We start from the raw sequence: 16,330 nt of genomic DNA, 5'->3' as shown, positions 1-16,330 counted from the left end.
GTGGCTGTCGTTGATGGGGATGCCCTGCTGGGTGGTATTTAAAAAATCACTTTTTCCCCCTCTGGGAGGGTGGTGGAGTGCTATGTCCAGAAGATGGGGTTGGACTTATCAAATAACGCCGACAGCATAGGGGTGCCTCCCTCTCGGAGGGGTTAGATGCGTCCCATTGGGTGGTGCCCAGCCCCTAGGTTTCGCCCGGCCCAAACATGACCCACTCTGGGAGGTTCCCACGCAGCTTTGGAGACCTTGGTTTTTGCTAAAGATGGTGTTTTTAAACGTTTCCAATGCGGGCAAGGTGATGCCGGCAGTAGGCAGGGAAATGGGACCGAGCGAGACCTGGAGGATGAGAAGTTAGTAAGGGGTGCTCGAAACCAAGGGGGTGGCAGGGCCAAGACCCAGAGAGAGAATCTGAACACGGGAGCTTCAAGGGCCAGTGAGGAGGAGGATGGAGAGGTGGGCCAGCGCCAGCCTGGCCCCGAAGAGCCACGTTATGACACCCGAGGAGTTTTAATCAGGGCACTGCACACCGCTCTCAACCAGCCTTCCAGCTGCCATGGTGACGGCGTCATTCTTGGCTGAGGCCCACTGCCTCCCTCTCTTGGTCCATCTCCGCGGCCTTCGCACCACTCCCGCCCAAGCAGCATCCCAAACGCAACAGCAAGGGGAGAGGGCACAGAGGGAGGTGTCCCCTTGCGCCATCATGAACCTGGCCAGAGCCAGCGGGGGACACCTTTGAGGTAGCAACTAACCCCTGTGTGGGTGTCTTCAAAATACAGCATGTGAGCTTGAACCTGGGCTCCTGTGAAACCCCAAAGTCCAACACCTTGATGAAAGCAAAAGAATAAGACCACCTCCCCCTGAATTACCCCAACGGCAACAAGTCAAGGGCCGAGGCTGTCCTGGCACCTCAGCCCCTCCCCCTCTCCCTATAAAAATGCTTCCGTCACCTTGGTCTCAGTGTCCCTAATTTTGCTCACTCTCAAAGGGACAGAGGGATGAGCAAAAAAAGAGCAAAATCCTAGAAAGTCAAGGAAAATGTTCTCATTTGAAAGAAGCGTGGAAGTATGACTAGGGCCGCAATGGTTCCTCCAACCCTTCATATGGCCATCCAAACAGCACGGGGGTTTTTATTACAGCGCACATTGCATATGACTTCATATTCATTTCAGGTGTACAGGATAATCCTACACTTGACAAAGTGATCCCTCCAGGATTTTCGGTACCCACCTGGCACCATCCATAATGACGACATTATTATTGACTGTATTCCCTATGCTGTACTTGACATCCCCATGACGGTTTTGTAACTACCCACTTATACTTTCCGACCCCTTCACCGTGTTTGCCTAGTCCCCCCACAATAGTTTATGGCTGAATAATATTCCATCTCTTGGCTGTTGTAAATAACACTGCAATGAACATAGGTGGTGCATACATTCTTTCCAATTGGTGTTCGGGTTTCTTTGGATAAATTCGCAGAAGTGGAACCACTGGGTCATAAGGCAGTTCCATTTTTAATTTTTTGAGGACCCTCCATACTGTTTTCCATATGAAAAGAACTATGTTAACATTGCCACTCTGGAGGGCCATCCTGTGGGAATGACTAAAATGTAAAATGCATGTACCCTGTGTCCGATAATTCCAATTGTTTACTTTCCATGGAGATATATTTGTTCCCGTGTGCAAGAGGATGGTGCAGTGACTGTTGCAGCGGTCTTTGTAAGCATGAAAAGCTGTTAGAAACCTAGATACCTACCAATAGGTGAATGGCTCAATCAATATATACCTATACCTATAGGGATATTATATTATTATGAAGTAATATAATAGCGTATGGTAAAATATAGCATAATATTGCATCATATAATATAATGTAATATATAGCAGAGTAGGAGATTACATTTTTTGAATCAGGTTGCAGGGGGTTAAATATGGGCTCTGCTATAACCTTGAACAAATTACCTAGGTAATTGTTCTAAGCCTCAGCTTCCTCATCTGTAAAATGGAGATGATAACAGCTCACCTGCCTCATGGGACTATTGAGAGAATGCAATGAGTTGATGCATGCTAATTATTTAGAATGGTGCCTAGAACAGTAATTGATGCATAATCAGTTTTTAAAAATTATAACCCCATGGAACATTATATCTAAAAAGAATGAAGTAGATCCAAACTGAGACCAATCTCTAATACACATTGTCCAATGAAAAAAAAGCAGATGCTATATGTTGTTCTACTCTTCATGTTTCTAAGGGGAAAAGCTACTCTGAGTTTTCTATCTGTACCTATGCATGTAAATGCACAGAGAAGAAAGGGTCTGGAGAAGGATCTAGAATTAGAGGAAGTTATCAAAAAGGACTTTACCTTTAGCTGATTTTAGATAGATAAATAGGTAGAGATATACATACACATATACATACATATACACATGGATGTAGAATATATTCACAAAATACCTGTAACTTTAAAATGTGGGTAAAAATTAAAGGGCTGAGGGTACAAACCACTATGCCCCTTTTATAAAGGAGGAAACTGGAGTTTAAAGACATCCAGTAGCCTGCCTAGGCACACACACACAGCCAGCACGCCCTGGAGGATCTCCGCCCGGCTCTGCCCGCCCCCTGGCCTCTCCGCCACCCCACACTGCCTCCCCAGGCCACCCAGGAGCCGCCTGTGACAAAGGCTAGAAGAAGGGGCCTCCTTGTCCTGGCTGCAATGGGAAAAGCCCAACGCAGTGGAGAATGGTGGTGTTGTTTTTGTTTTTCGTTGGGGAACCTGTCGGAATGTGCCGTTCAGCAGTGGGGCCCAGTGGTTCCCGCTGCTCCTACAGAACAAAGGCCTCCACCCAGGCCACCTCTGCGCCTTGGTTCCAGCCTTATCTCTCCAGGGGCTGTGAAAGGGACACCACGGAGGGCGGGGCTTCTCCAGCCAGCCGGGACCCAGTCTCCTGACTCTCTCTAGTTTCCCACCCACCCCCCTGGCCATCTGCACGGGCTGGACAAGGCGTCCTGGGCGCCCCAGCTCACCCCACTGGAAGGAAAGAGTATTGCAGCCTGAGATTCTTGTATGGAGTAGCTCTACTTCCCTCTGCGCCTCAGGGAGATGGTCTTTTTTTTTTTATTTACTTTGACTTGGTGATTTTGAGGGTCTATTCCAGTTCTAAGGAGATCAGAAATGTTTCTTTCTTTTTCTCTATTTAAACTCTCAAATAATGATAAGTTCTCCCTCCCGTAAGATGATGTGTAATGACAATCTCTGGCCATTTGGTTATCTTCCTATTTTTCGAAACGTCTCCAATCAACAAGTAAAGCACTCTGGTTCACCGTCCATCCCATCTTGGTGCTGGGGGGGGGGGGGGTCTGACTCAGAATGTCAAGGGTAGGTGAAAGTTGAGACGTTATTGAAGAACAGCATAGCGCACAATGCATTTAGCCTTCGTGGGCTGCAGGGAGCTGCGGTGTTGATGAGCCGGGTGACCGCGAGCAAGCACGACCTCTCCCAGCCTCCACGTATCCGTCGGATTCAATGGACAGAACGCCCACCCCTCAGCCTGCTGTGAGGTGCGTGTGCCAGCAGGAATCTGAGCGCAGCTCTCCTCTTTCCGAGGGTTCCAAGATGTCGGGCAGCCTGGGTCCCCTCCCCGAGTGGCTGGCTGCTGGCTCCTTTCTGAAGTTTGATCCCTTTTTTTTTTTTTTTTCCAAGTCCCAGAGCCCAGTGTGGAGTGTCATTGTGTGGGATCGTGAGAGGGAATGGATCCGGCTTCTTTGAAAATGGCTTCTTTGCTAAAACCACAACCTCAGATCTGATACTGAAAGAATCTGCTGGCACTGGTCCCTGTCAAAACAATTCTGTGATATCCGGGGACCATGCTCCGGGCCTGGCAGCGCCCCCAAGCTGAGCCTTCCTCTCCGATTCCCAATAGGAAAGAGTATTGGGGGGCAGGCCCCCAACACTCCATCTCACAGCCCCTTTCCTCTATGCGGGGGGAGGGGGAGCAGAGAGAAGGGCTCGGAACTGTGAACAAAATCCTCTCTCTACTGCTCCCCCCTACCCCAGGAACACCCCCCTACACACACACACACACACACACACACACGCACGCACGCACGCACGCAGGCAGGCAGGCAGGCAGGCACACGCACTGCCCACCCCTGCCTGAGCTGGGCAGAGCTGCTGGAGCAGGATCCACCCGGCCAAGACTGCCTTCTTCATTCCCAGCCCCCTCCCTTCCCTCCTCCAGAGTCAAGGTTTTGTGAGGAGTTTCAAGGGCATGACTGGTGGGGAGGGGACCACAGACATGGCTGCTGCCAAGTCCTTTCTTCCCCCCACAGAGCGTTTTATAAGCCAGCGTGTAGTTTACTCTGCTCCTAAACACTTCACTGGGGTGCAGGGCCTGGAGTTGCCATAGAAACACCTTTGAACTCTTCCTCACCCAGAAGACTGTGCCAATCCCCAGGGCTTTAGGGGAGAAAGGCCAAAAAGAGGCACCTGTGGATGCAGAGAAAGGAGAGGGAAGGCCATGGCGGTGGAGGTGGAGGGGTTCCTTAGAGAGGGCGGAGCCGGGCAGGCCATGCCCTTCACCCAGCGACAGGGCACCAGGCCACAAAGAAGAAAAAGGCCAGGAAGGTTCTGGAAGAGGAAGCTGGTGAGCTGGCTTGAACCTCTTTAATGAGTTACAGCATTGATCGGTGGGTCCACGGGGGTCAAGGGGAATGGGGTGCTGCTCTGTATTTCCTTCTGGGAGAGAAGAGTCTTCAGCCGGGATTGGAAAGTAGGGAGGCTGTGACTAGGAAAACGGGGAGCCCCCTACCGGCCGCCAGCGCTGCAAGGCGGCGGAGGTCAGCGAGCAGCCCACATCCACACCTCCCATTTTTAAAAGCATTATCTCATCTCATCGCTGCCACCAGTGCAGTGCACCAAACCCAGGCAGCACAGCTCTGGCCCGGGGCCAGCGTATCGAAGATTTTTTTTTTTTATTGTTTCTTTTTTAGTTTTGCTCCCACAGTGTTCTGGTCTTTGGGTACCTCCTGGGAACTTAGCTTTTCTCCGGAGTTTATTGCGGGGAGAGGGAATATTTCTTGGGTAAATCCAGAGAAATTACAAGAAACTTTCAGCGTCAGCCCAGACCCACGGCAGGAAACCTCAGCGGTGAGCAGTGAGGCAGTGCCCCCACTTGGAAGCGGGGTTTCCGTGCCTCTGTCTCCACTGCTCCCTGGTCAGCTTGCAGGGTGGGAACCCAAAAGCCCAGGGCAGGATCAGGGAGGAGGCGTGAGGTTTCCCTCTCCCCATACACCTTGAAGTCCAAGGGCACATGCCAGAGCCATTGTCAAGCGCAAGGCCCTGACTCCACCTGTCAGATGCCAGGCCCCAGTGTGCACTCCTATAAGCAAGACCAGAAACCAGCAGCTGCAGCTCCCAACACCTCTCAGGTAGGAATGTACCTATGGGGGGCGGGGGGTGGAGGAGACAGGCCAGGTGGAATTTGGGTGGGGTCAGTCCCAGGAGAAGGGGGGAAACCTCCCAGGCCTCAGGCAGCTCAGCAGAACCCTCCCAGGCACACCCACAAACCCAGGGGCCAGCCGGGTCCCCCAGGAGAGGGGAGGGTGTGCCACTTGGCCCCAGGAAACCTCTCACAAGCATGACCCCAGGCTACACACACTCTCCTCCCCCCCCCCCCCCCCCCCCCAGCAGGCCTGCTAACTGGACCGACCTGGTCCCCACAGCCACCTCCCTGATTCCCCTAGACCAGGCCAGGCCCACCAGCAGCGCCCCTCCCAACCTCAGCTGCCTCCCCTGCCCGGCTCCTGCCTCCTCCCCCCGCCCCTCTCCCCCTACAGCACACTTGTGGAGGCCCTCACCCAGGACCCAGTGGAAAATTTCCTTTCCCTTTATGACTGTACTTAAAACACACATACTCCATTCTTCACCTCTGAATCCACTCAGCCGAGCGGCTAGACTGTGTCCCACCCCAGCCCGGCCGGCGTGTACACACACACACACACACACACACACACACACACATACACACATGCGAGCGCGCGCACACACAGCAGGGGCCGCTGGACATGCTTTATGAGCTAGAAAGGAGAGGAGAGATGTTTTCCAGCTGCTCCTCCACCTCTCGCCATCGAAGCCCGTGTCCTGCACGCTCCCAGACCAGCTCTCCCAGGACCCTCGCTGCTACTTTGTGCAGAGTGGCTCAAATCAAAGACAACAAGCCCAGCTTGGAATCGTCACCTTGTTGTGTGTGACCTGTGGCATCTTTGTTCTTTTGGGGACAAGTCTATTTTCCCCTGCTCCTTCTCCCCCTCCTCACACACATTCAGGGGGGGAAAAAAACAGCCTTCCTGTGACTTCTCACAGCTCTGTGATAAGTGATCCCTCACACACGCCACCTCCCGCGGGCCATCAACACTCTCCAGTACAGCTCCTGGGGGAGGGCCAGCCCCTCCGCTTTCTTCTCATTCCGCCCCCCCCCCCCCCCAGTCCACCCACCCCGCCGCTGGCAGGCCAAGGAGCTCCATTAGCACTTGCTGAGAAACTCAAGGTCGGTGTGGGGCTCATGGAAAAAGCATGAACTTCTTAGGCGATGCAAACTCAGAAACTTCCAAGTTTCTCCTGCCACTTTCTGTGCACATGGCTGGCAACTTTTTTTTAAAAAAAATTATTCAACATCCCAGCAGTTTATTTGGCATCCCAAGTGTTAGGGTCCCTTTCCCCTTACCCCCAGCCCTTCCTCCCGCCATCGTGAAAGGGGAGTTTCACCAGATGTCAAAAGGACCCACAGGGACCTCAGCTCCCACAAGGAGAGCAAAGGCTGCGACGGGTTCATTCAGCCCCGGTGGGGCTTCTCTGCGCGGCATCTCCCCTGCCGGCTGTGTCAGCGCCCTCGCCCCAAGCCCGGGCAGGAAAAAAAAGAGGGGAGTTCGCCATGGCACCCCGAGCAGAGCAGCGGGCAGCATCCCGTTCTGGGCTGCAGCGCACGGGGGGCCCCGGGGAGCTCCCGCGGAGACAAGGGAGGGCTTACCTATGTCAGAGTTGCAGAAGGCCTCCTGGGGGTGGGTGGGCGAGCATGTGCACGCCTCGGCGCCCCAGTACCCCAGGCTCCAGGTGCCCAGGAGCACGACCAGCCCGAGCCAGGGAGTCATCGCTGCTGCAGGGGCCACTGCTCGCCTCTCCAAAGTTGCCGTGCGCGCCGGCGGCGGGGCTGCTGCAGCCGGAGCCGGTGCACCCACCGTGCGGGGCAACTTGGACCTCGGCGCGCTGCCCTCCGAGTGCCCCGAGGGACGGATCGGGTGCGGCGAGGCGGCCTCGGCGCTGGCGCTCGACTCTGCGGGCCGGCGGTGGCTGCGGGTCGAGGAGCGGGAGCTGGAGCTGGAGCTGGAGCAGCAGGAGGAGGGAGAAGTCGTCCGAGAGCCCGCTCGCTGCCCGCTCTGCGCCGCTGCTCGGCGGCCGAGTAATATAGCGCTGGTACCCCCGGCGCCCCCTCTCGGGGTCCCGCCCCTCCGACCAATCGCGGAGCCGCATTACCTCATCGGCCCTCCGAAAAGGGGGTGGGGCCGAGGGCGCGGGGCGACGGGGCGGGGCCTCCCCCGGCCGGTTCAGATCCTTATAGGGAATAATGCGGCTTTGGGCTCGGGAGTGGAGGCACTGGGACGCGCCTCAGACCCGCGCTGGCGGGGTAGGTAGCCCCGGGAGCAGCGCCCGCGAGCCCCCTCCCGCCCGCACCTCTGCCGCACGCCCACTCGCCCTCGGGGCGCCTCCCGGCTCCACCAGAGTCAACTGCTCCCCGCCCCGGCACCCACCCTCCGCGGGTCAGGGCGGCCCTGGCCCTGGAGACCCTGACTGCACCTGGATGAAAGGCTAGGGAGGAAAAAGTTTACCTTCCCACCTTCTCTGGGAAAAGCAGAGTCAGAGGGGAAAACCAGACAGGTGACCTGCCCTCTCCCACCCCCCCGCACCCCCATCCCCGCCCCCCGCTTTCCTGCCTTTTGGAGCTGGCGGCTCTAACAGCAGGCCCCTTCCCCACTCACCGGAGGACATTGCGAAGTCATTCAGCAAACACTGTGCTGGACGTTGGGTTCAGCAAAGCAAAGTTCTTGCCCTCATCCCCCCCCCGGAACTTGCAGGGAACATGTCAGGAAACCCATGAATACACGCCTAGGGTGGCCGTCTGTGGGGGCAGGGCTGGGAAGGCCACACCACAGAGTCCTTGGGCTAGAAATGGCTGCAGAGGGCGCTGCTTTCTGGGGGAGGGGGGGGTAGGACGTCTCTGGGGAGGTGACACCCCAGCTGAGATGTGAACACGAAGAAGGCTCGTCCCTGTGAGCATCTGGGAGGAGGGAACCCCAGTCAGGGAGAACAGCAAGGGCCCAGGCCCCTAGAAAGGGCAGGAGGAAAGGGCGCCCCACCTAGGGCAGACAGGTCTCCACCCTTTGGCAAGGAATTGGGGGCGGGGAGGTGAACTGATCCAAAACTGGGGTGAAACCAGGTCCTGGAGGACTATCGGGGATCCTAGGCTGCAAACGATAATGGGTAATTGCTAGCAACGAATACTCCGCGTCTCCTTATGCTTCTCTCTCTCGATGCTGCCTTATGCTTCCCATGCCTCGCCTCATTCCACCTCCCAGTCCTGGGGAGGGAAACAAACTTGGACTGACACTTTCCGGATGAGGAGACTGGCACCGAAAGGTGCCACGACTTGGCCGCCAGCCAGGAGCTGCGTCCACGCGGGGCCACCTTGGGGAGAGAGGTTTCTCTCGCTGCAGCCGGAGCAGCCGTCAGTTCTCAGGGCGCACGTGCCCTTCTGCAGCTGGCGCCTGCTGTCTCTTCACTCCTGGTCCCTCTCCCTTTCTCTCCCCGCTCATCCCGAGTAGAACGAGACTCCAGTGTCTTGGCTATAGAAATAACGAACAGTTTAGAACTAAATAAGAACTGAAAATACTGCTTGGAAATGCAAGCTCAACCTCTTTCTCAGAAACTCCCCCATTTACCCTTCAGAGAAGTGACGGGGGTGATGCAGGACATTTCGTTGGAAATGGTCTTTCCAAGTACATTTTTTAAGTTCCTTGGTACCCCTTAATATGCTTAGCTCTAAGGAAAGGCATCTGGTGTTCACGTTTTCCTGTCGTCTCCCCCTCCTGACGGTTAAGACCCTTCCCACCTCAGCTCTGGAGCCTGACCCACCCCACCCCTCCCTCTCTCGATGTCAGCTCCAGCACCTGGCTCCCTGTTTCATGGGATCCGGTTGTATTGTTTCCCCGCCACCCTAGCAACACTATGAAGCCTGAGGTATTTAGCCACACTGCTTTTCAGCCCTCGGAGCACAGAGTAGGGTCCCAGGAGCCTTGGGTGGGGGTGGGGGTGGCCAGCAGCCCATTGAGTCTGGAGGTTGAATGAGGGCATGCTTGGTGGGATTTGAGTTGCACTGATTCCTGCACCGTGCCAGTCATGCGGAAGGTTTTAGAAGCCTTTCCAGACCAAATCCACTTTGGATAAGCATCTTATGTGATAAGATGCTTCTCTTTTTTCTTTTCACGTTAACGGCTTTGTCCTGAATGCCAGTGTTTTCTCCAAGGAGAGCCTTGCCTAGAACAGGAGTGTGAGGCAGATAACTTTTGCTGAACTCTGAGCGGCAGGCTCCTCGTTGAAAGCATCTGAGGCATTCGGCCACGGCAGCTCCTCAATTTTGGAAGCGCACGAGTAATCAGATGTTTCCAGCGGAACGGTAATGAGATGGTGGTTTGGGTTCGTTCCTCTCGCTCCCTATCCTAAACTAGTCCACGCAGCGTCTTTGGAGTTCATCTTCCCTTATGTCTAAGCTGAGGGGACTCCCCTCCGCCCACCTGCCCGTGTAAGGTCGGCTCAGGCCTCTTCTTAAGGAAAAGGAGAGCAAGCTCCGTGGATCTTTGTGCGGGGGTGCCCCTCTGCCAGGGAGCCCCTCCCGCAAGCAGACCGCACAGCCAGCCAGCCAGCCAGCCAGAGGTCACAGTGCACAGGGACCTAATAGCAAGCATCGCTTCTCCAAGTCCACTTGCTAAGGTAGATGGATGCCCCTGGGCCCATGGGAAGGGTGAAAACACTGGCTCTCCCACTTGTTCTTGACAGCTAAGAACAATGATGCATGGATAAACCTTGGGGCAACTGAAGAAGTCTCCAAATGTATCTGGCTGACCGGGTATTTCCCTTCCTGGAACGTTTTTAGGAAAGGTGATCCCATGACCACCCACCCCCTTCCTATCAAGTTACAGAACGCTGGAATCTCTGGGAACGTGATTTTTTAGAAGTCTCATCCTCTTCTTATCAGTGGGAAAAATAAGGTCCAGGCAGGTGAAGGAATTTCCGCAATGCCTCAGGACAGGGCGGCAGCTGCCTGAGCCTCCTGGGCGCTGGCCCACACACACAGGACCAGCTGCAGCCCACGGCCTGAGGCGTGCACCTTGGCCATGGAAACCCAGCCACTCGCCATCCTGGACCTGCCTTTCAGATCTGCCTTTCAGATCTGCAGATGAGTTCCTCCCAGAGTGTTTGTACAGTGGCCAACGTGCAGCATTTCCCCTACCCCGACTGACCAAATAGTCGTCTGTGATGATAATCCTCACCTCTGCCCCGCGGGGCCCGGTGAACTCATTCGAGCAAACACGGCCCTGTACTCCTCAGCCCTTTATCTCTTGTGCATTTCGTGTTTTTCCTTTCCAAATAATTATCTAACGCCTTTTGAAAACATTCCAAACATATCCCTGCAAAGAGACACGTAAAACCTTTCTAGGGGGATGAAAGGTGCTTGTATTAAAAAAAAAATTTTTTTTAAAAGACAAAAGATCTGAGGTCGGTTCCAAAAGTTGGTGCAGAAGAACAGCTGTGTGTGTGTGTGTGTGTGTGTGTGTGTGTGTGTGTGTGTGTGTACAAGTCACCTCACCTCTCCAGGCCTCAATTTCCATTTTATTGGATGAAAGATGTAACTCAGTGGTCTCCAAGCCCCGCTAGAAAGGACTAAGATTTCATGGGAAATTCTCAAGGACAAGGTGAGTGTTACTGAAGGGCAGACAGAGCGTGCCGCTTAAACAGGTGTGAGGTGAATCGAAGCGCAGCTGTCAATCACTTAGGCTGAAGTGAATCACTGAAGCACAGCTGTCAATCACTCAATCAACAACAACTGAGTTCTTACTCTGATCTCTCCTCCGAGGCTGAGACTGAAAACAGACTGTGTTGCGAAGGCATCGGAGAGACTGAGGTCTTGCTCCTGAGAGAGCCCCTTGTCGTGACTTGTTTTTCTGTCCGCCTGCCTCTTGGATCATAAGCACTCAGGGATGAGAAAGTACGTCTTTTATTGTCCCCATACGGTCTTTCCAACAATGATTGAACTCCTATACTGTGTTCAGATCACGGCGTCAATGTCACCACCTCCAGGAAGCCTTTCCTGATTTCCCTCCCCAGTCTTCACCATCTCCCTCCTGCGCATCCCCACAGCACCCCGTGCTTCTTTCTGCTTCTGTACCTGGACTGCAAGCCCTTTGAGGACAGGAATCGAGTGTTGGTAACAAGGGCCGTAAGAACTGGTTGAGTGAGTGGAGCTGATGGGCCCCCACCAGCCCCTTCCCAGTATTCAGGTGGGCAGGTGGAGCACACAGACCTATCCCTCTGGCCAGTGCTAGGGGGCGCTGTAAGCCAGAGAACACCCGGTCCCCCGGCCTGCAGTCCCAGCCAGCCTCACTGAAGCGGCACAGTTCCACCCTAGCCAGCGGGTGCTGGTGCCTTTGAGTGGGTGAAGCGGCCCCTCCCGTCTGCAATAGCCACAAAGCTCTCAGTCAGCATCCCGTCTGAGTACGCAGCTGCCCGGCTTCTCCACCCTCGAGCTGGCCTCACGTCAACTCGAGGGGGAGACGTGCCCTTGGGAAGAGAGAAGACATGAATCATGGGGCTGGGGGGGATCCGGGCTCTGGGAACCCAGCGGCGGATGCCACGGTCGGTCCCACTCCTCCTGAGCTGGCCTCTGGAAAGGAAGCCCGGAGAAGGCGCCGACAGCACATGGCTTGTTTCGGTTGCCTCCTAGGGGAACCCCTCTTTTCTCCCTGCTTTTCCCTCCCCAGACCCTCGCCACAATGCCTTCCCCCAAGCCCACGGTCCATCTGAAAGTCATTACATTCAAGCTAGGCTTTCCCAAGCCACAGACAGCCCGGTCCACCCATCACCCTGGCCGGACCCGCACAGGGGAATTGGGAACCTGGGCCGGTAGGCACTGCAGCTTCTTGCTGTGTCTGGCACCAGCAGGGAGTCGGCACCTTTCCTTGCTTCCATCTGGAACCAATTTCGTGGCAGTAAAATGGCTTCTTGCCCAGCTCTGCCCCCCGCCCCGCCCGGGAGTGAAGACCCCTCAGTAAGAGAGTCTCTGGTAGCTTCTCCCGAACCCTGGGGTTTCCACATTTCTTTCCACCCGGCTACTCCCAGGAATGTGAAGCCAGAAAACACATGTGCCCCGCACAGACGTGCTGTGCCCCGTGCTTTCTGGGGTGGCGGGTGGGCAACTGTTCCTATTCCATCTCTTGATTTTAAAAAATTTGTTAATGCCCGTGTGCTCAGTCGATCATTTCTGCGAAGGCTAATATGAAGTGGAGGGAGGACGTCTCCTCGGCCCCGTCTTAATGCCTTCCGTATGCCCGTGGAGTCCGTCCGTGTGCTCTTCCTCTGCGGTTTCCGGCGAGGTTGAAGGCCGTTTCGCACGGTTGACGCACACGAGTGAGGGTGTCTGTGCCGGGTGGCCCGGCGGCTTGGGAAGGAATGGGATGGAGGGCTGGGCAGCCTCCTGGCAGGTGGGGCTGGAGGTCCGGTTCTGCCAAGGCATCTGAACTCTTTCCCGTGGAACCTGCTGGCACTGGAACGGACTTGTCCTGGATTGCGGGGAGCATTGGACGCCGCTGATCACTTCCTTCCTTGAACTTGGCAGCTGAGACCGGCCCGCTCTGGGTTTTCGCCTTCTACCTCTCCAGCTGTGCCTTCTCGGTCTTCTGGCAGAGTCTTCGGGCTCTTGCCGTCCCTAAAATGTAGGTGTTTTCCCAATTTTCTGTCCTTGGTTTCCCTCCCTTCCTTCTAGCCTCCACCCTCTCCCCCGGTTCTACCCACCGCCGTGCCATGTGCGCTGGAACGGGCGCTACACGCAGCAGTATCCTCCGAGCTCCAGTCTCTCTCCAGCTTCCCCCTGGACAATTACACCCGGAGGGCCCATGGCTGCCTCAGCCTCCAAAGGCTCCAAAACTCATTGTCTCTCCCCCGCTTTCCCCTGCAGCGTTACCTATCGCCACCAATGCCACCGTCGGTCACCAGGTCCCCTCCATTCTCAGGCCACCCATCTAACCATCCCCTTCTCTCCATTTCCAACGTGTCTGGCTTGGATCAGGCCCCCACAGATTCTTCCCTGACGATTTCAGTCGTCACATAATTGGTCGCCCTGCCCAGAGTCTTTCTCTGTCAACTTCAATTTGCACCGCTGCTCCTGAAAAGTGTTTCAAATATAAATCTGAAACCACGCTGTCCTTGGCTCCCAGTGATTCATTTGCTCTCCACGGCTTGCTGAACAAAGTCTCACACGCCAAAGAAAGGCGTACAAGGCGCTCTGTGATCTGGCCCAGCCCAGGGCCCCCCAGAGGGGGATATCCAGGTAGGATGCCGTGTGATGGCCGCCCCTGAAGTTATGCCACAGCAGGGCTGTCCTTGCTTACCTCTGCAAACCTGTGCCCTAATTCCCACCTCCCAGCCCTTTCTGTTCCAGCCTCCGGTTTCCTGTCTGAGGCTTTGTCCACCCTCACTCTTTTCCTGGAATCCACCCGTTAACAAGATATTCCCCACCCTCTCCATGTCATCCGCCAGGATTCTTTCATCTTTCAGGATTCAGTTAGAGTCATTTCTCTTCCCTGGGACACTCAGTGATCTTGGGAAGATAAGCTGGAAAAGACTTCTAAGACCAGAAAAAGGAAGGGGAACTCACATTCCTTGAGCAACACTCCATATATGTCACGTTCAATACAGCATTTCCTCCCATGCTCCCAACCCGAAATAGTAGATATTATCTAATGCCCATTTTACAGTCAAGAATACTGAGGCAAAAACATTAACTGGAAAAGACACATGCGTCCCTGTGTTCAATAGCCAAGATATGGACAATAGCCAAGATATGGAACTAGCCTAAGTGTCCATCACTGGATGGATGAAAGGAATTGTGGTACATATAGACACAATGAAATATTATTCAGCCATAAAAAGAATGAGATCTTGCCATTTTCAACAACCTGGATGGACATTAAGGGAATTACCCTAAGTCAGTGGTCAGCAAACTCATTAGTCAACAGAGCCAAGTATCAACAGTACAACGATTGAAATTTCTTTTGAGAGCCAAATTTTTTAAACTTAAACTTCTTCTAATGCCACTTCTTCAAAATAGACTCGCCCAGGCCGTGGTATTTTGTGGAAGAGCCACACTCAAGGGGCCAAAGAGCCGCATGTGGCTCGCGAGCCGCAGTTTGCCGACCACTGCCCTAAGTGAAGTAAGTGAGACAGAGAAAGACAAATGCCATATGTTCTTACTTATATGTGGGAGCTTTTAAAAAATAAAATAAAAACAAGCTCATAGATGCAGAGAACAGATTAGTGGGAGGGATAAAGGTGTCAAAAGCTAAAAGAGAGAGAGGGAGGAAGGGAGGGGGAGAGAGAGAGAGAGAGAATAAAACTGAGGCTCAAAGTCGTTAAATTTCACGTCCAGTTGCTTACAAGCGAGGAAGTGGCAGAGTTGGGATTCAGATTCACAGGTCTCTTCCCAATCAGCTCTCTTACTGGTGTCCACAAGCTCACTGTGCCCGTAGGCTCTGCGGAGCATTAGAAGTGCTGGTGACTTTCTCCTAGTCTTTTGGGTCCCACTGAGTGCCGGCGGCTCTTGGCCATTGTGTGACGCAGCCAAGCAGAGACACCCAGGGAGCTTTATCGGCGGCAGGTGGGTCCCACCTCCTGCTCTGGGCCTGGTGCTCAGTGGAGGAGGCAGGAGAGATGACACGGCAGGCCGTGTCTGGGGGTGTGGGCGCCCTTCCTTCCTGGGCATTTGGATGGATGCCACGGGAAAACTGCATTTGTATGACACAGAAAGGGCCTGAAACCAGAGGCAAGCCGGCAGAATACTGATCAGTACATTTTAACAGCTATTGAATATGGCTTCATTTCCTCCTGAAATGTCAGACATGAGACTGAGGCGATATGCCGGGTTTTTGTCATAGTTCTGCCACACACAATAGCTGAGCGACCTTGAGTAAATCAATGAACCCCCTTTCTTCACATGTAAAACCGGTGTGTGGGGGGGTGGATTTTATAATTTTTAAAAGCTGGAATATTCTGGAAGGCAGACTGACAAGGAGGTTAGGGACCAAGGCCTGTGATGTCAATAATCTAGGTTTTGATCCTTTTTTACTGTGACCTTGACCAAGTGTCTTAACCTCTCAGAGCCTCAGCGTCTAATGGTAAAATGGCTGGTTTGGCTCAGTGGATAGAGCGTTGCCCTGTGGACTGAAGGGTCCCGGGTTCAATTCTGGTCAAGGGCATGTACCTTGGTTGCAGGCTTGATCCTCAGTACTGGTCAGGGCATGCGCAGGAGGCAACCAATCGATGTGTCTCTCTCACGTCTGTTTCTCTCGCTGTGTCTCTCCTCTTCCTTTCCACTCTCTCTAAAAATCAATGGAAAATATCCTCGGGTGAGAATTCACCAAAAAAAAACCCCACAAAACATATAATGGTAAAGTGGAGGAGAGATCCTGACCTATAGGATCTTCGTGAGGATCAAACAAGGGATGGTGAATAAGGCACTTGGCATAGCGGCTGGCACAGAGTAAATTCTCACTGAGAACCTACAGGTGCTAGGGTGCAGCTCTACAGGTATAGAGATGAATGAGATGGCCCCTCCCCTCAAGTAGCATATGATCTGTGTTCATTAAAGAGAAGCACATCCCCTTTGACCTTGTAAGTGATAATCAGAGAAGGGAGGGAGGGAAATAAATAAAAACTTGATAGAAATAGCTCATGCTTACAGAGTGCCGACTGGTGCTGGGCATCCTTCTGAGTGGTTTGCCTATCTTAATTGAGACTAATCTTATAGCAAAAGCTGTTAGATTGATAGGATTATTCCACCATCCCTTTTTTTCTTCAGATATGGAAATAAAGGTAAAGAGAGATTATGTGATTTGCTCAAGAGTGCATGGCCAGGATGCTGCAGTGCTGGGATTTGAAACCAGAGCCGTCTGGCTCCAAGCACCCCGGCTCTTCACCACCCTGCTAGCCTGCCTCTTCGTGGCCAGCT

General features: G+C 53.9%; 2 protein-coding genes across 3 annotated transcripts in view; one reads left to right on the top strand and one right to left on the bottom strand.

Annotated features, from left to right (window-relative positions):
- Positions 1-7,443, bottom strand: part of TIMP3 (TIMP metallopeptidase inhibitor 3) — a 54,036-nt gene extending 46,593 nt beyond the window's left edge. Inside the window, exon 1 of the mRNA XM_008144701.3 lies at positions 7,028-7,443. Coding sequence (XP_008142923.1) covers positions 7,028-7,148 — 121 coding nt within the window. The 5' untranslated portion in view covers positions 7,149-7,443. The remainder of the gene's footprint in view (positions 1-7,027) is intronic.
- The window catches only part of SYN3 (synapsin III), a 357,165-nt gene that overhangs the window by 149,744 nt on the left and 191,091 nt on the right, over positions 1-16,330 (top strand). The gene's annotated exons all lie outside the window — the stretch shown is intronic.

The sequence above is a fragment of the Eptesicus fuscus genome, chromosome 7 (assembly GCF_027574615.1).
Source record: "Eptesicus fuscus isolate TK198812 chromosome 7, DD_ASM_mEF_20220401, whole genome shotgun sequence".
Lineage (NCBI taxonomy): Eukaryota > Metazoa > Chordata > Mammalia > Chiroptera > Vespertilionidae > Eptesicus > Eptesicus fuscus.
Note: the sequence above shows the minus strand (reverse complement) of the source record. Positions and strands in the feature narration are given on the sequence as shown.